Source organism: Podarcis gaigeae, assembly GCF_964106915.1.
Source record: "Podarcis gaigeae genome assembly, chromosome: 2".
NCBI classification, from domain to species: Eukaryota; Metazoa; Chordata; class Lepidosauria; order Squamata; family Lacertidae; genus Podarcis; species Podarcis gaigeae.
In genome coordinates this window covers 85,811,572-85,831,568 of record NC_139679.1, presented here as the reverse complement: position 1 = coordinate 85,831,568, position 19,997 = coordinate 85,811,572, and the positions used below count along the sequence as shown (strand labels likewise).

Below are 19,997 nucleotides of genomic sequence, written 5' to 3'. Positions count from 1 at the left end.
ATATAATTCTCTCTTAAGAATACAAGCATGGCTTGGTGGGATGAGTGAGAGGGCCTTCTTCAGCTGCTGCACCCAGATTAAGAGTCACTTTGCCCTGTGAAGTGCCACTGGCCTCCTCTCTCCCTACTTCTCCTTCTCCTTCTCCTCGTCTCCTTCCTCTTTGCTGGTTAGTAAAGATCTTTTTATTCTGGCTGGATTTTTATGAGCTAGACAAGGTTTCAATGACCCCCCCCCTTTAGTTGCTGATTTTGTAATTGTTTGGCACTGTTTTTATGAACCTGTCATTTTCTAATCTGTATGCTCCACTGAAGTGCGTTTACACTAGAAGGGCGGGATATAAATGTCCTGATAAATAAATGACAGAATGACGGAAACCCCAATGTTTTTAAAGTCCCACAGCCCTCTTCAAACAAAGTGGGACTGTGTTGGCTGGTTCTAACCCAACTTAGATCTGCTGTGGGGAAAGCCCTGGTGGTTATATTTTAACGCAAACACATGAAAAGGTGCTCTACATGCATGTAGGGGCTTCTGTGTGATTAAGGTCTGAACACTTAAGGGTTTATGTGACACAACCTTGTGTGTACTGGACCCCTCCACTCTCCCTTGCATATGGGAGGCACTGTCAAGGGCTCAATATTGTGTGATTTTTAAAAAATGTACTTATTAATATTTGGAAAAACTGTCATGTTTGAATCCAAAAACTGATATTTCATCAAGGAGGAGAGGACTTTGTTTGTTTGTTTGTTTGTTTGTCTGTTAGCGAAGGCTGTAATTCTATTCATACCTTTGGTGAGAAGTCCCTGGTCTCAGCAGAACTTCCTTTTGAAGTTCTGGGTAGACACACATAGGATTGCACTGTTCAAAGTAAATGTTGTAGAACTAAACTTTGAGTACTTAATAAATAAACTGAATTTTAAAACTCTTTAAAAGCCAAGTTAGAAGCTACCTTATCCTAAGTCACTGCTCTATTTCTGTGACTGGTTTCCATCTTCTTCATGGTGGAAATGCCATGACTTAACTGGGTGGTCTCATGCATGTTAACTGTGTCATTCCCTGCCCTCCACTCTTCGTCCATTATTTCATGATTGTCATATATGCTTGCTGATCTAGCTGTGTAAATTGTATATGTTTTCTTTGTGTATGTGTGAGAAATCGCTAGGGGTATATTCTCACAGTTTAAGGTGCCCAAATTCGCCACACGATTTCCTTCTCTTGAAAGGCAGAAATGTAGACACAGACTTGAGATGGTGCAGATAAATTTCGTTAGTTTATTCAGAGGGTTCCACTGCAGAAAAAGACAATGCAGAGTTTTCCATGTTTCTGGCAGCAGTTTGTTTATTTATTTAATTTTTTTTTGGTCCTGGTATGGCCTGCATGAGTCAGCCTTCAAATTACCAGTACAATTGTATGCATAAGCTTGGAGAATATCAATGACAAAATATTCTTAATTGATTAGCATGTTTTTGAGGAAAAAATGTGCACATTCCAGGTTGACCAAACTACCTTTAAAGTAAACCAGTTAGAAAGTTCAAAAGTATCTTTCCTAACTGTCTTTATTTGTCCTCTATGCAGCAGCATCTAAGTTCAGTGGTTTTCCTGAAAATGTGTCCTAGATTTTTGACCTGTAAATTTACCTCCCAGGATAGTAACTTTAAAAAGAAGAGCTGTTCAGAAGGCAGTAATATATTATCAAGTTGATGCAACCACGAATTTAAAGATAACTTTGATTATAACAGAAAATACATGAGTTTGCAATATCTTTTTTCAATAAATAATGGTTGATTATTTATTGTGACAAACTAAAATTGAAATTGGTGGTGCCTAAGACTGCCCCAAGGAATGATTTTATTTAAAATTTATAGGGCTCGGTTAAATATATCCTTGTGGAGGTTTTGAGGTTTCCTCCACCCCTGTTTTTTAAGGACTTCAATCATGATCTATGCATGAATTGTGGGACCCAATTGATTATCTGTTGACTTTGTACAACCTGGATTTAAGAGACATGGATTCATTGTGTAGTCTGCAGCAAGTCACTATTTCTTGGCCTCAGTTTACCATCCATGAAATGGAAATTCTAATGTCCTACATTTCACAGAGTAGTTAGTAGCCAAATGAGGTAAAAGCACATTAGGTTACAGATGGGGAGTATGATGCATTTAGAAACATATGTGAGGCAGGAGGGAAATTGTGAGCTTTGACCTAGATCTCCAATTACAATAATATTAGAATGCCCAGATGAAATTTAGTGTGAGCCCTCCTGCATACTATAGATGCGTGCACCTGGATTTAAATCCCTTTGCAATCCCTTTCAACAGAGAGCCCTCCACCTTGCTTACTGGGCTCTGGACGCCTTCATGAGATTTTCTGAAGGCCTTATGAGACCTTCCCAGAACCCAGTAAGCAAGCCTGAGAGCTCAAAAGCTCTTTGTGCACCAGGAAAGCCAGGCATGGAAAGAGCTTTTAAGATTCCTGACTTGCACAAGCTTAATTTGTGTGATATCAGCTGGCCAGCCACCGAATGCACAAAGCAAGTTGCGATCCTGCTGTAGTCACAAATTGTCCAAGGCAAAGAGAGGAGCGGTTATAGGGATTTTGAACTTTCCATGTGTGCAGCTCTTGAGAACAGGTGGGGTATATGCATCCAGGGGACGCAAGCAGTTGGTCTTCGCTGTAGCACAGCAGTGTCTGCATTGCTTTCGGCAGGATCTTTGTCCCTGGCATTGTTTGCTAACCAAGCTGATTGTGCTGCACCAAATCCTTAAGGCAGAAAACTGAACTAAGCGTTCATATTCTGGGTAGCGTACCCAGTTCATTTGACGGTGGCCTGCTCCAACCTTGCTGCAGGACTCCTGGAATCAGAAAAAGTATACAATGGTTAAATCAGTCCTCCTCATGTTTCCTCCATTCATGTGCGATATGAAGGCTCACCAACCTACAGTGCTTCTTTTTGTATTGTGTTTAGGTCCTGAAGTCAGAGGCTTACCTACCCACAAGAGACCCTTCGGGATCTTTCCTCATGGCTGTAGATCACTGCTTCTCCATTAAGGGTCAAGGCACTGTGATGACGGGAACCATTCTTTCAGGCTGTGTCAGCAATGGAGACAATGTGGAGATTCCTGCCCTCAAGGTGAGTGTATCATTTCTATCTCTAACATCTCTATAAAAGGGAATGAGAAAAACATGCAGAAGGTAAGACTATGCTTGCTTCTCCCTTGCTTCTCGTCTCTCCATATATTTCCTAATTTACCTAACCAACCTGTGTTGCTTGTTGGGAACGTAACAAACCCTTTGGGGAAAACTGTATAGCAGCATACAGCTCTTAACATGGTATTGTTAAATGGAATCACGAAGAATGTAATTTGCAAGGGAAATGGAAGCCGCAGGCTGGCTTCTTAAAAGGGGGAGGCCCCAGAAACAAGGATATGGGAAACAGTTCAGGCAGCCAAATGGGGCAAAATCTTTGCCTGATTGTAGCAGTAGACAGAAGTGAGAAGAGAACAAATTCAGGCCATGCTTGTAGTCAAGAACATTAAGTGAACATTTTAAAATCTGCTTTCAGCAAGATTATGTGCCTGAGGACTGTGGGTTCAGTCCTTTTTGGAGACATTATTTAGAAAGACACAGGGAATCACTGGGGAAAATATTTTGACAGGGGAATCAGACAACTTTAATATTCTGCCTGCTTCGAAAAAGGAGGAGACTATAAGAAAAGTGTATGGCACTGGGAAAGTGAAGAGTTAGCTGCTGCAATAAAATGTTATATGGCACCAGCCTGTGAACAAACGATGAACCAAAGCAGAGTAATTATTTTTCCATATATTTCCAACTGAAAATGAGCAGCTATTAGCATAGTAAAAAATGTAACATCATACCCTTTGAATGTTCAAATGTCATGGACCTGGAAGAAATGTATATCCTAAAACTGAAGTTAAGTGTTTCCATTTATTCAGATGTAAATCTGCTTAGAATGTCACCCTTTGCAATCCAATCCTAAGCATGTTTCCTCAAAGGTGAGTCCCACTCTGTTGTAAGGGATTTACTCCCATTTTTGTGAGGATACGATTGCAGCCTTGGACCCATTGGAGATCAGCTTAGTATCCATTCCTTCCTTCATAGGTCCTGAATGTTACAAATGTCTCCGTTTTTGCTTTCCACCACCTCTCTCTGATTATTCTCTCTCAATCTGAGTAATCTGACATTTTGAAAACTGTCTGAAAAAAATTAGTAGTCCCCTTTCTAACTTTGGAAGGTGAATCATGTACTGGCATTTTTATTGCTAGACAATATGAGAGCCATGGCTACAAAACAAGCAAAATGACTATCCTCTTTCCATTAGGGCATCCATTGGTGGAATGGAACATCAAATGTGAGACACAATAAATGAATGATAAATGGGGCTTTTCAGATATTGGGTTGGAAATCTTGTACCGTAAACCATTTGATTCTGAAATGCAGTTTTTCAGATAACCCTTTAAATATTTGTCATAAGGAAAGCGTTGTTTCATTAGTCTGCATTTTTGCCTAAAACTAGTAAGATTATATGGAAAAGAAGGACAGCATGGCTTGTAATGTGAAGAAAGGATAAGATCAAACAGATGAGAGAGGTGTGTGTACAGTTGAAACTCGGAAAATTAGAATATCGTGGAAAAGTTCATTTATTTCAGTAATTCAACTTAAAAGGTGAAACTAATATATGAGGTAGACTCATGACCTACAAAGTGAGATATGTCAAGCCTTTATTTGTTATAATTGTGATGATTATGGGGTACAGTTGTTTCAATCAACATGCTATAATAGGAAAGGGAATTCAAATCCTAGAGTTAAATAAAGAGATAGAAAGGCACAAGAACACTGGGGAAAAATCAAGACATCATTTCTTCATTATTAGATAAGGTTCACTTTTATTGGGTTTGACAGCACCATTAAAAATCGAGTTGTTGTTTTGAAAAAAGGTTACATTATTGTTAGTAGTACGGATAGTAGTATTTTGCTTGTTGGCTATGTCTGTTCCTTAATTCAGGAGAGGGGAATCTGTGACCCTCTAGCTGAACTACAACTCCCATCATCCTTGACCATTAGCCATGTTGGCTGGGACTGATGGGAGTTGGGGTCCAGCAAAACCTGGAGGTACACAGGTTTCCCACCCCTGTTTTAGTTATGTAGAATATAATTTTAGTTAGATGTTCAGCATGCATCCAGCACTTTAGGTTTTTAGATAAGTGTGCCCCTCCACATAGACATGATTACATTGGGTTTCTCACGTATGCTGTGTGGAGTGCTAGGCTTGGATACCTGTGAGAGGTTATTCCATTCACAGGTCTACAAAGTAACAGAGGAGGCAGATTTTATAACACACTCTGGATCATGACACTCCTTGACCTTTCTTTGCCCTGACCCTTTGCTAACTGAGATTGACAGCTGGTGCCCACTGGGCATTGGGGACATTGCAAAACAGCTGCTTTCCAAATTCAAGGAACCCTCCCAGCAAATAAAGTGGCATCTCGTACCTATTCTGCTAATAGACTTCGACATCTGTGACCGCTTGAACTTGCACAAAGGAGGGACAGAGCAATTAAAAATAAACAGTGACATTCTCGAACGCCCATACTTTCTGATTGAGGTTGAGAACGCCAGCAGCACACAGATTCCTTTACACTGTTGCCTATGTAAATTGCCATCTGGGGTTGATTATTGGAACTGCAACGAGAGAAGTGTGTGTGTGTGTGTGTGTTGGCTAAAATGTTTGACGCAGCAAACCATTCTCCAATGAGGCAATTTAATACTATTTGCTCAACAGTACTTGAAATCCATCTTGAAGAGCATGAGCCTAGGATTTGTGCTTTGAAAATGTGGTGATAACACATTTCTGACTGGCCTTTGGGATTACCTTAATGATAATTAAGGTATTTAATTTGCCACATATCCAACTTAATAAACTGGAGGAGCATACATGATGTGACACAACTGCTGCCTTTTTAATAATAAAGTTTTGGAATGAGGGTATCAAATATTGTGTTCCCTCCCCCTTTCTTGAGTCGTGGCAAAAAGAAAGAATTTGCCCATTACTCCAGTCATTTAAAAAACTTGGGAGCAAACTCCTAAGTAGAAAACTGGGTTGTCATCATTGTCTTTATTTTATAGGCTAGGAAGCAATATTGTTAAGGCTGTAAAGGTAGATTTGTATGCCTTCAATCGGATTAGTTGAAAGCTATGTTTTTTCTCTTTCTCTCTCCTGCACAGCCCAGTAGGCAATCTGTTGGTGACCTTTCTAGCACTTTCTAGGACACATCATAGAATCATAGAATTGTAGAGTTAGAAGGGAAACTGAGGATCATTTACCGTATTTCAATCCCTTGTGATGCAGGAATCTCAGCTAAAACATCCATGGCCGATGGCTGTCCAACCTCTGCTTAAAAACCTCCAAGTAAGGAGAGTCCACCTTCCCAGGGACTCTGCTCCACTCTTCAACAGCTCTTACTGTCAGAAGGTTCATCCTGACGTTTCTTTTGCCGTGGCTGATAGATGGGACTTTATTTTCACAACATTGTCTTGCTGTGCTGTTGCTGCTTCTCATAAGAAAGAAGTGGTTAAAGCAGGATAATGGATGCAAGAACTAAAGAATGGCAGCACTAGATAGTATAAAAGCAAAACTGACAGGTGAATCTTTGAACTCATTGAGTTTGTGGGAGGAGGTTATTGGTTTGTTTCTGTTTTTATGTGTTTGTGTTCTCATTTTATATTTTTATGTTGTGAAGTGCTCTGTGATCTTTGGAATAATAATAATAATAATAATAATAATAATAATAATATATTTATATCCCGCCCATCTGGCTGGTTTCCCCAGCCGCTCTGGGCGGCTTCCAACAAAACACTAAAATACAATAATCTATTAAACATTAAAAGCTTCCCTAAACAGGGCTGCCTTTGTCTTCCCTTCCTCGCCCCATGCACCCCTAAAATATGTTCTGGAAGCCTGGATACCAGCAGGGTATAGGCAGAGATAATTATGCCCAGTTGCACACATGGAAATCTGTTGTGCATTTACACAGGCATTGTTGGATGACACCAATATAGATGTTATACCACAACAGAAAATGAGAGAAGTAATTTATAGCCCATGTAATACAGTAGTTTTAGAAACATCGAAATCCAGCACTATAAAGGTTCTCCTGACCTGGAAGGAACAACTTTCTTTTATTACATATTAACTCAATAAACTGCTCAGGTAAAGGAGACAAAACCATGTATAAATGGAGCTGAATGTATACACTAGTGGCCAAAATTGTGGAAACCTTTTGGGAAAAGTGTATTTTCGAGGTTTGACGGCTCTTAAAAACCCTTTTTTTTTGGAACAATATCATAAAATTATATATCAGTGGAAAGATAATTTAATGAAGAATGTAATGCCACAAAGTTTGTTCAGTTATTTGTATTCTATCAAAAGTTACATCCAAATAACAAGAAAAAGGAAGCACAGCTTGCTTAGGTTGATATGCAGTAGCTTTCCTTCATTTGAATGTAGCCAATGAGCACGTGTGTTTAGAGAGCCAATCAGGTGTCATACTGTTTTGGGAATGATCCATTCAGGTCACAGTAGGATTCAGCTATTGATGTTACAGTAATTCAGTGCCGCTGAGGCTGCTTGTGCCTCCAATGCGAGCAGTGGATTCAGAAGGACCCCCAAGCTGCTCACCTGCTCCTTTAGTAGGGAGTGCAACTCCTTCCAGAGCAGGTCGGTTCCTTAATATTTATTCCTTTTGTCAGGATATGTAGATAAAATATGAAGTGGTATATAAATTAAATAAACATGTGAGAGGATGGGAGGAACAAAGGTTGTGGATGGGCGCATAATGTAACCAGTTTAGAGATGGGGCAGGGTGTGTCTGTAGAGACCTTAAGTCCTGCTTTCATGCTTAAAGCAAACACTTTAAGAAGGTATGCTATGACCTTAAGAGAAATAAGTTCCCTTTAAGTGCCAAGTTGATGTTTTTTTTTAATAAAAAAAGTTATTAAATAATTAGAGTAGTTGTGGGAAGTACGGTAGTCTTCACTGGTAAGAGTGAAACAAATGTTGGAAAGCTGACTTATGTGTGGAGCTCAAAACATTAATTCCAAGAGAATAAAGACTTTTCTTAAGTCCAAGGATTATACTAATTACCACAGATTTATGTACTATAGTTGTATAATAATGATAACAACAACAACAATAAATTCAGAACCACATGTTAGTGAGGGTTGCAGCTCATAGCAGCTGTTTGCAAATTACAATCAAGTGGCTTGGAAAAGCAGTCATGACCCTCTACGTCCCCTTCTCCTCAACTTTAACTAAAAAAAATCCATTAGGATTCTGACTTCTTAGTTCCCGTGCAAGATCGCTCCCTTTTAAAAGAACATTTGTCCAGAATTACTTTGGTCTTGGACATAAGCCTGTTAATGAGGCCGAAGGAGGGAAACCCGCTATAGTCAATTTTATGATAGTTTTATTTTGGTTTGCCTTAGTCTGTACCATTTTCATAGTGCGCTACACACACACACACACACACACACACACACACAAACTATGAGCAAATCCAGTCAGGCTTGCAGTTATGATGCACTGGAGGCTGTTCAAACTTAATGACAAACATATTCCAGTTCAGAGATGTGCCCATCCTGGCAACCTAATACAACATGTCTGTGCCAATGTGTTTACTTTCCTCCTGGCAGTGTGTGACTCAGTGTGTGACTCTGTTCCTACAGAATGGTTGGCATGCAATGTCCTAGGCACTTACTTGTTGGTGCAACAGATCTGAAGATATGGCTATAAGTAAAACTTTTTTTTTCTTCAAAAAAGGGGGATCTGGAGCTCCCTTTGTTGCAAGTGTTTAAAGAATAAGATCGCAGCATGCCAAGAACTTCTCTTGCACAGGCCCCGTTGAAATGAACATGTTTCCCGAGATCGCGGTTATGCTCTTGCGCCACTCCCATTTGTTTCAGTAAGTTTTGTTCTGTTCCTTGTGTATTGTGCTCTGTGAGTTTTTCAGATCTCTTGTTTGTGGAAAGTTCATTGGAAGGTTCTGATGCAAGTAGCTCTTTAGAAGCTTCTTTTTATTTTACCCTCATTATTTTGGTATATTTTTCAGCCATTGTTTTGTTGAAATGCTGTGAAGTTGAAGCCAGCTCATCAGATCTATTGGGTGGAAGAAACTAATGGATGAACAGGAGAGCTTAACATCTAGGGAAGAGTAAATTTCACACCTAGTTAAAATTATGAATACACTTTTAAGTAATTGTTGGTTCATTTCCTTTAATTGCCTCTCAATTTCTGGGTTGAGGTGATCAGATTAGGCCGGGCACATTCTTTACATAAGCAAAGCATGCAGGACTTGGCAGGTGATTGGACATAATTTCTTTTCCAGATGAAGATGGTATTCCTTATCTTGGTTTGTGTGACATGCTAAGTCAAGGCTTGGCTTAGCTAAACCGTGTTGAGTGAGTGTGCTCCCAGAGACAAGCTCTCTTTGCTCTCCCCTGGTCCCTTTTTTCTTGCTTCTAAACTACATTAAGCCGAGGTTTGCCTTAGCATATTGTCCTTACCAGGGCTTATGGTTAAGCTTTCTTCTCACTAACTATAAGCTGTATTCAACCTTGTGTACAACTCCTGAGCCAGACCTTAGGGGTGAAGCAAAGTGGTTGCAAGCCTGCCTTCAGGAGCTCACATGGTCTCTCCTGGTGTAAGTTGTAGCTTTATGTCCCATCATTCAGAGACCAGAGAATTCACCTATGACTTTCCACAACCACGTGACTCACTTTTCCCTTAGCGCCGATTAAAACCTTCTGTGTTAATAAAATCATTGATCACTGTTAAAATAATAATCAAGATACAAAATATATTGTATAACAATACCTGCGTCATCTTGACTTACAACGAAGTGCCCTGCATTTGTGCTGCGTGTGAGATATAAATGAGCATAAAACGAAATTGAGATTAGCGCTTTGAGCTTTGGGGGAAAGTCGTATCGTTTGTGACTGTTGTGTCCAGCATCTGAACCTTGTAAGTCAGGTACAGTATTTCTTTTCCCATGGATAGTTATGTCTAAGGGGTGCCCTTGCCTAATTAATGTGATTTAGGAGCGGGGCTGGTTTGAAGGATGTGTTTCACTCAGGGCCAGGTTCAGGTATGGAACGGGAGAGCTACATAATACACATACAGATAGTTTGTTTCTTTTTCTTGGTCAGAGGAGAAGGAAAGAAAGAAAGCCAGAGGGAGCACTGCCAAGCTGAGCACCACTAATATGAACCATACGTTGCATCTCCTGTGCTTGTGTATTTAATGTGATCCTTTCAAGCAGGAGAGTGGCCTGGTCACTGCTGTTTTATTAACTCTTCATATGGTAAATTTGAAAACAACTGCATGTCTTAATTCCAGAGTATTTGCCTGCTTTTAGCTGCAGTCTGCTTCATAAAACGAGTGTGGAGAATCCTTTTTAAAGCAGCTTGATGGCCAGGCTGTCATTAATAATAGTGGACCATTCTCAAGAACATGCATGTTTTCCTCTTGGTGTTCACACACAGTTTTTCCTAACAGATTTAGATGCCTCCCCTCCAACATATCCATTAGCAAATAGTTGGGTCCTATTACAGAAAACTACAAGGAAAGTGATCCTAATTGCAAAGAAGTTTGGATTGGAGGTGGCGCTTTTATTAGTTTCATGCACAAGTAGGAGCAGTGTGCAGTCAGAGAGGCTTCCAAAATTCTCTCCTGCCAAATTTATCTTTGATTTAACAGTTCCAATTTTATTATCCCTGTTTAGGAAGTGGCACTACTGTGCTTAGTCTCCACCATTCTTTGGGCATTGATATCTGGAATTTGAAAAGATTGCTGCTCATCCATTGCATGCCCTTCTCTTCTTTTCTCTTTGCTTTGCATTTGGTTAAGCACAAGTAACTGGGCATTTATTTATTTATTATTTTTAAAGTGTGTTCCCCTTCCCCCGAGCATGTGCTCTTGCACAATATCACACAAGCATTCCTTTTAATTGATTGAAAGATCCCAGTGCCTTAGTTTCTGTATTAGTTCAGATTCTAATGACCAACATTCACTGTTATTTTAAAGGTGCAAACACAGTTCATTTTTTAAATAGGAAGCATTTGGGTGAATCATTCCATTCTAGATGGCAATGTTCTACCTTGGCTGTCCGGAGATGATAGGGCTCTGAATACCAGTTTGTGGGACTCACAGAAGAGCAGAGTGCTGTTGCTTGTAGACTTCCTACAAGCTTTCCACTGTGTAAACAGGGAGCTGGGCTAGATGGGTCATGGTTTGATCATATGCTTTTTTGTTTTTTATATAAAAAAGATGATTCCAGCGATGGAGTGAGGAGGGACTTAATTGCAGTTAATCTTCCCTTATGAGGTCCCCCAGGCCTTGGCCAGTTAGTGCTGGTTGGACATGAGCCAGTACCTCTCTTCCTAACACTACCCTATTCCTAGATTTGCAGCATCACACAGGGGATAAGTCTCCCGGATAGGAGTTTCCAAGGTTCATCCCAAAACCTATATGTAGTAGAAGGACTTGGAGGCTTGTGAAGTATTAATGAAGGGGGCTTCTGAGCATGTGCATTAATTAGAGGGAAATGTGCAGAAGATGTTTGACCTTGAGCTCCAGGACTTCTACTTAAAAACTAAATACTAGAGAAGGAGGGGGCACTGAGACAGAGTCTCAGAAAGCAAGTTCTTCACTGTGGGAAGAGTTGAATTTCATTCAGCGATTTTACATCTCTGATTAGAAGTCTTACAATATCATGGAGAGTCATAGACCACTCTTTTATCAATATGAATGCAAACTTTTGGTATCACCAGAGATTTGCAATTATTTGAGAATTTTATATCTATTGGTTTCAAAGGCCTACTCTCAAATCTGTATAATATTCTGACCTAGATGAGCAGAAATCCAAAGCTTTCCCAAATAATAGCTTTAAATACAGAAACATCTGAACTGTTGACTGCGTACTAAAGAAATCATAGGCTGCAACTCCCTGTGAGAGGAGGCCACAGTAGGCACAATGAGATTATAATATTATATAGGATTGTGCTAATCATATTAGTTTTAGTCAATAATTGACGATTGAAGCACAAACCCCTCTTTTACTGTTTTTTTTATTGTCCATGCATGTGTTGTATCATCTTAAAGGCATTCCTTCCTATATGAAAATGGGCAATGCCTTTTTTAAGAGGGTCCTTGTCATCTGCAGTCTTTTTGCATTTTAGCAACATTGGTTAAAATAATTTCGTGGCCAGTTAAATGTGGTGCCCAATTAAGTAGCAGACAGCTTTTAAAAACTGATGGAATTTGCACCCCAAATTACAGAAAAAGCACCAGCTATAAATAAAATCTGTAATTACTATTCCAGTGTGTGTGTGTGTGTGTGTGTGTGTGTGTGTGTGAACACAAGGATCCAAAGAGTGAGTTAGGGGCGTGGGAATATCCGGTAGTATTTTTGAAGGGGGGGATTAATACCAGGCCTCTGTTCTATAGCACAATGTATTATTGAAAGCTTTTTAATAGCAGTTTTTCATGTGGCATGGAAGAACCATTGTTCAAAAAACTTCTTGCGTACAGACAAGTTATTACATGGTTATGATAGATGCTGGTGCTGTAACTCTTCCAAAGTTGATGTTTATTCAATGCATAAAGATATGACTATATATGGTGGGTTAATGCAACAATGAATATGGTTTGGGGTTGTGTCTAATGCTGGTAACATTCAGGATTGAAATTATGGAACCCAATTTACTCATCTCCATTAATTTCATTGTGTCTACTCTTGAGTAGACCAGCATTAGATACAACTCTTGGAAATTATTGTTACTTCTCTAGTTGCATTATGGTTATAGCTGAAATGAATACTGGCATATTTTCTAATTTTGATAGTGAATTTGAGTAATTTTGAATTAAAAAATTAACTTTTGATTTTGTGAAATGTTAACCTGAAAATTAGAGTGTGAATGCTTTAACTAATTAGCATCTCTTGATTGTTTGATAGGCTTCAAATGTAAACTTGCATGAGCTGTCAACTGTCAAATTATTATTCTGTTTTAACAAACTAGAATAATAATTATTGATATACCTTTGCATATCAGTTATCAGCTGTAGGTTATCCAATATTAAAACCAAATACTAGTGGGGCTCAAATACAGACATAAATTCTCCAGGTTATTTGAATATGCAGAGAATGTGTGGAGATTTATTATCATAATTTTCATATTTTTTTTTAGGGAAAAGCATTATATGATCATATAAAAGCACATTTAAAGTTTTATGTGAATCACATATTTTGGAGCAATATCAAAAGGAAGGAAGAAAAGAAATTAAATTCCACATTTTATCAGTAAAAAAGTGATGTTTGTAAACAATGTCTTCATTTTGTTCTAGTGTTGTAGTGTACAACACAAAGCTTGTCTTTCTAGTCTTTGGGTAATCTTTATTCAACATTTTGCAGAAAGACAAGTAAACCATGAACACTTGGTATAGAAAGTATTAATATTCAATAAATATGGATAAAAGATTCAAGAGCAGACACATATCCAATACCTGGCTGTGAAGAAGACCATTCTCTCTGATTGGTTTTTACCTCTGCAATTTTTTTTGCCACATCTGGTTTGTTCCATGTTACCTGCTGGGTTACCAGGCTAAGGTTAATTAAATTGTCCCTTTGAAGCCCTTCTGCTGTGCAGTAGTATACTCTTTAGAAGAGGTGGGGCAGACTGTTTCAGTAAATGTTTGCCCCTTGAGAACTATAATCTGTTGGTTTGGTTTGATTTGAACTGAAGCTGAGACATGGAGTTATCTAGTGAAACTTTCAATCAAGACTCATTGACGTTCTGCTAATGGAACAATACTTGGATGATTTGAAATAGCATATTATGTATTGAGAGCATTGAATAAATGGTAGCAAACCATTTTAGTATACTTCTTTCTTAGTCCAGTAACATGGTTTGCTACCATTTTGTTCCTTGCCCATAAACTATAACCTGCATTTGCATTTGACTAGGATGTCAGGTTCACATCCTAGTATCACTATAATATCCTGGCCCCAACCAAAGATCATAGCCAGCACTTGGAATTGTGCTTGGAAGTGGACTGGTGGAAGTCAGTGAAGATAAATGAATATTGTATTTCTTAGCACAATTCAAAGTGTTGGTGCTGACCTTTAAGGCCCTAAAATGGCCTCGGCCCAGTATACCTGAAGGAGCTTCTCCACTCCCATCATTCAGCCCGGACACTGAGGTCCAGCTCCGAGGGCTTTCTGGAGGTTTCCTCATTACAAGAAGCAAGGTTACAGGGAACCAGGCAGAGGGCCTTCTTGGCAGTGGCGCCTGCTCTGTGGAACATTCTCCCACCAGATGTCAAGGAAACAAACAACTATCTGACTTTTAGAAGACACCTGAAAGCAGCCCTGTTTAGGGAAGTTTTTAATGTTTGATGTTTTATCATGTTTTTAATCTTTTGGGAGCCTCCCAGAGTGGCTGGGGAGGCCCAGCCAGATGGGTGGGGTATAAGTAACATCATCATCATCATTATTATTATTATTATTATTATTATTATTATTATTATTATTTAAAGCTGCATGCTCCATAAAAAGGCCCAGCCATAAATCTCCTTAGCCCATGCTATTTTTCTGGGGGTGCTCAAGAGAATGCAGTACCAGCACCTCTTTTTTGTTGTTAAAAAGTGTGGCACTTACTATAACAACTTCATGGTGAGTACTGGCACCTATTTTTCTAGAAAAAAAGCTCTGCCCTTAGCTCCTCTGTTTTGCAGCATTGATGGTGAGTGATGGCAGCCTAGCCCAGTGGACAGTGTGGGATCCATCAGTGACCCCCTAAACCCACTGCAGACAGACATAGCAATGGTTATTAGGTGTGATAGCTAAATGAAGACCTCATGCTCAGCAGCATGTGTCCGTGAGTACCATTATCTATGAGGGAGGGGCTGCACTGGGAGATGCCACTTTTGGAAACAGCGGAATAATTTTTGATCTAATTCAGTGTGACATTTTTATAATCCCACATAACAGAGAAGATAGCAAATGCAGGTTTGCAGTGAGGTGCTCACTTGGTTGTCTGTGGGGAGTAAGAATTGTGTGAAGGTCAGCATGTGATGTGAAAGCCAGTTCTCTATTCTAGCTGAATATCTGTCTCTTTGTGGATACAAGTCAGCTAAGGTCAGGGCATGGCTCACTTACAGGTCCTAGCCACCAGTTGAAAACCTGGAGTCTTTTTCCATCAGAGGCCTGCTTCTAATTTTATTTATTCCACAGAGATTTGTTTTGTAAGTGCTTTGGAAAAAATAATAATACCGTGATGGTCACATGATCATTTCATAAAGTCATTTTAAAGGTGTGAAACCATGAAGTTGCTTGAGTCTATACCTTCATTGCAGCTTCCTTCAGTTAAGGTTTGTTTATACAAGCAGCTATTATGAGATAACCAGCTATTAACTCATTTCAATCTGGTGTTTTGTTCAGTGATTAAGGGGTTATTTAGAGATAACCTAGTCAATCACTAAATAACCCTTTAATCAACTTAAAAACCAGCAGAAAGAGGAGAATATAAATATGCAATATAAGAGAGCAAAAATATGAGAAGTTATAACGTGAAGGCTTATGTAAGCTAACAAAAGAAGTTTACATTGAATTCCATAGCAAAAAAATGGAAGCTAGTTTAATGAAGAATCAAGAGAGATATGAATACAATGGAAAGCAAGAGAAATAAGATGAGATGAAGAATTCAAATTCAAATGCAACAGTTAGGTAGACCCCATAAAAGAGGATTGCAAGAATCAACTCTAGGTAGTGTAAGAGAATTGAGCAATATTTTTGTGGTATCAAAAGGAATGGCAGCTTGGGGAATGTTTAACAGTTGGTAATGACTAAGATTTAACTGTAATTTCAGTCAAAGAGAATTTCCAAATTATGAACTTGTGATGAACTTGTGAAGAGGGGACAAATAGGAAGGGTCAGAAAGAGAACTATGAGGGACAAATCAAAAGTTAAGTTTATATGATTTAAAAAAACCCAAAGGGTTCCGCAAAGAGACACTTGTAAAACAGGTGGATATATTAAGTAATGAAAAAGACAAGCCTGTGCTGGAGAGATACAGTTGTAGATTATAGGCATTAAAATAATTGACATTAAACTAACAAAGAGTGGGAGGCAAAGGAAGAAAACAAAAAAGGGCAAGAACAGAATCTATTGGAACGCCATTCCAAAAGACATCATTAACAGAAACAATAAAATAACATATTTTGTTTTATATGGCTCTGCCATCAGTAGATCTCCATTTTTATTTCCCAGCTCTGTTGACTCTGAAGCTTCCTAATTCAATTTAGGATTAGTCTTTTATTTCTTGCCTTGTGGTAGGTCTCATTGTAAAATGTGAACAACATTGATCCTCCTTGACAACTTGGTATGTGATTTAAGTATTTTAATATTGGTGAGATGCACTGATACTAAAGAAATAATAACTTTTATGGTTGTGTCGTAAAACATGTCTGCATTTTGTTTTGTTGCAGTATTTTTTACTTTGGAAAAGGGCACTAAAGAGAAATTGGAAGAGAAATAGTTTTATGTTTCAACGTTGTTACTACTTCCGAACATTTTCCACAGTATTAAAATCTTACTCAGATTGCTGTATAAATAGGAGGAGAATTTCCCCACCCCACTCCAAAGTCAGTCTGTTTTAAAGTGAATTGCAGAAATATGAACCTAGAAGAGATAGTTTTATCACACCGACTCCTCACAATCAGCTACGTACCGGATTACTTTGTCTAAATCTCTGTTAAAATAGGAATATAAAGTGAATAAAGTGCCTGCGGTTCAGATTGCACCAAATGATTCAAAACATAGTAGGCAAAATTTGGAAAAGAACTGCAAGCCCCACCTTTCCTTTCCACCACTCCAACATTTGGGAGCCTGTCCTTTTCTGTCAGTATCCTCACCTGTTCCTGGTGCCTCAAAGGATGTAGTGGTGGAGGGAGAACACTTTTGATGGAGGGGAACCCCCCCCTTTCGTAACAGTAGGTAACAACCAGAAATGCCCACCCTCAAAAAATTATTCTTTATTTTTTCATGAGATTTCTATGCTCTGAGTGTTTTTGGAGCCTGGGAATTTGAATCCCTAATAGGAAATTGTTTTTAAATTCCAACAAAAAACTTTTTTTGGGTGGCCAGTGCATTGACTCCAGTGGCCTTAAGGGTCAACAGCCCTATGTTCTCTATCATCAGTTATCCTTTCTGTTACACATGCAGGGAGCAGGTGACACCCCGACTTAGATGTTGAAAAATTGATGCTGCAGTACTGAAATAAAGTAAGCTACAAGAGATTATTTAAAAAGACATTTTTGGAGTTCTTGCACAAATTTGCCTTAGATTTTTTATAAAAAGTTTTGTAAGAAACAGAGCTTTCATTAGGAGTGAAATACTGGAATTGATTTAAATGGTGGCCTCGTGTGTCTGTATTGAAATAACGGGGGAAATAGACATTTGTAAGTTATGAAGTGCAGCCATGTAAATAGCTGGCCTGAGCATCATGTGACTCAGCCAGGGTGGTCAGATGAACTACAGGGAACTCACAGAAGCATCATGCTGTCAGAATAAAGGTATATAAAAAGGCGGGGGGGATTCGTATGTTGAATAAAAACTTGGGCCAGATAGGAGCTCTTGTCCTGGCTATTGTGATTGAGCTGCCATGCAGAGTCCCTGTGGTACACAGCTGCATAAGAAAGTGAGATTTTCAAGCTAAGCATATCTTTGGGTGCAAACACTGTGTAGGTTTGTTGGCTAATCTCTAGTATTATCGCTGTTCTTCAACATATCAGAAGAATTCACTTCACAGTAAAGTGATACAGAGGCTTCTCTGTGGAGGCACACCAATTGCTTGTGGAAGTATGTTTGTCACCCACATTGACACTTTCAGGCATCAACTGACGGTTCATTGGAACATGAATGGGATCTGGAATCCTATATTAGTAATTTTTGTCTGTGTTATGTATTACCTATTTTTTGGTATGAAGTTTTAAATGTCTCAATTTATTGTTTTGCAGTTGGTTGCATTTTGTTGTTGTTGTTGTTTATTTGTGTCCGACTCTTCGTGACCCCATGGGTCAGAGCACGCCAGGCACTCCTGTCTTCCACTGCCTCCCGCAGTTTGGTCAAACTCATGTTAGTAGCTTCTGTAACACTGTCCAATCATCTCATCCTCTGTTGTCCCCTTCTCCTTGTGCCCTCAATCTTTCCCAACACCAGGGTCTTTTCCAGGGAGTCTTCTCTTCTCATGAGGTGGCCAAAGTATTGGAGCCTCAGCTTCACGATCTGTTCTTCCAGTGAGCACCAAGGGCTGATTTCCTTCAGAATGGATAGGTTTGATCTTCTTGCAGTCAATGGGACTCTCAAGAGTCTCCTCCAGCACCATAATTCAAAAGCATCAATTATTCGGCCTTTTTTATGGTCCAGCTCTCACTTTCACACCACTATATATTTCCATTTTTAATGAACCATGGCTTATTATTAATGAACCACTGTGAATCACTCCCAATTTACTCCTCCCCACTTGTCATGAGATGTAACCCTAAGCCAAGTAACATGGTTTGTTTCTCCATGGTGTGAGTGGGGAGGGGGGAAATGAGTGCAATAACCTGTTGCACAGTAGATGGTGGTTATTAGTAGCTTATGATGTGGAAACCTGGCCTTTGTTTAAGCAACAAGTAGTATCACAAAATCCTATTGGTTTAACCTTCCCTTATTACTCTTAAAAATTGTTTTAATCTTGCTTCAATTAAAAAGCAAGCTATTGACTCAAGAACCAGGATCAAAGTACAGTTTTCTTACCTGAACATTTTAGAGTAGTCTCTCTCTAAAAGTGCTTTTCAGAGGCTTCAAATTATTTTATTCTGATGGTTTAGGTTGTCCCCCCCTTCCCCGGGAGGTGGACTTGATTATTTACATTTTGATAATCACTAAATGACTTGAAAAATTAGGATTTCAGAGGCTAATAATATTTTCAACCCCTGTCAATTATTTTTAACATTAAAAGTCAGCAGATGGAGCCAAAGACTTGTAGAAAAATTACTGGAGCTGAATGTATATTAAATTGTAAAGTACTTTCCTTTCTGCTAAGTGCTTGTGCAACAGCTCCAGTGCAACAACTTCAAAAAATGGGGGGGTGGGGGATCTCAGTAACTCTTTCAAACATCCTTAACTCACCTTACTGAACGTATACTGAATTCCATTGTGCCAATTAGTCATTCAAGTTCCTAGCAAATTGGCAAGGAATAAATTGCAGCTGAAGATGTTTTTTCCAACTGACTTAAAAAAATAACTTCACCAATGATTTATATTAGAAACAAATTCTATAGTTAGATTTCAAATGATTTATCGTTTTGCATAACATACCTCATAGGTATCAGCTGGGTGTCTGTGTGAGTTCACTGCCAGTTACCATTATGACGTCAGTTCATGATAGAGAGCAGCTTCTTTAGGACATTTGAGGGTCCCCATTCCCATCACAGTCAAAAGGAAAAGCACAGCTATACCCTGAGGATCAGGAAACCAATTGGCTCTTCATTGGTGTAAAACTTTATAGAAATTTATTACTGTACTGACTTAGGGCTTGTTCCATGCCTAGGAAGCATGGGTCCAAGAGGTTTTCTGCTTGTTTTCTGCTTGTCCCATGCTTTCTTGGCATGGATCCAAGTGGTTTTCTGTTTGCCCTGCTGCTTTTCCTGGGAAAACTTGCTCCTTACTGCTGAATAGGACCAAACGTAAATCTGTGGAAAAGCCGTTTGCTCTGATTCAGTGGTAAAGAGAGGGTTTCCCCAGGGGAAGGGTCAAGCAGAAGTGAAGATGAGCCCTTGGTGGGTGTTAATAGTTAATCACAGATCAACTGAAATAAAATCCTTTGATTTTCGCACTCTGGCATTACACTTTACTATAACATGTGAAAGAACGACCAAAACA

At 39.1% G+C, this 19,997-nt stretch overlaps 1 protein-coding gene across 4 annotated transcripts in view; it reads left to right on the top strand.

Annotated features, from left to right (window-relative positions):
* The window catches only part of EEFSEC (eukaryotic elongation factor, selenocysteine-tRNA specific), a 159,850-nt gene that overhangs the window by 57,968 nt on the left and 81,885 nt on the right, over positions 1-19,997 (top strand). For all 4 annotated transcript variants that reach the window (XM_083727174.1, XM_083727177.1, XM_083727175.1 and 1 more), the window contains exon 5: positions 2,963-3,127. In XM_083727174.1, the coding sequence (XP_083583300.1) occupies positions 2,963-3,127 (165 nt within the window). The remainder of the gene's footprint in view (positions 1-2,962; positions 3,128-19,997) is intronic.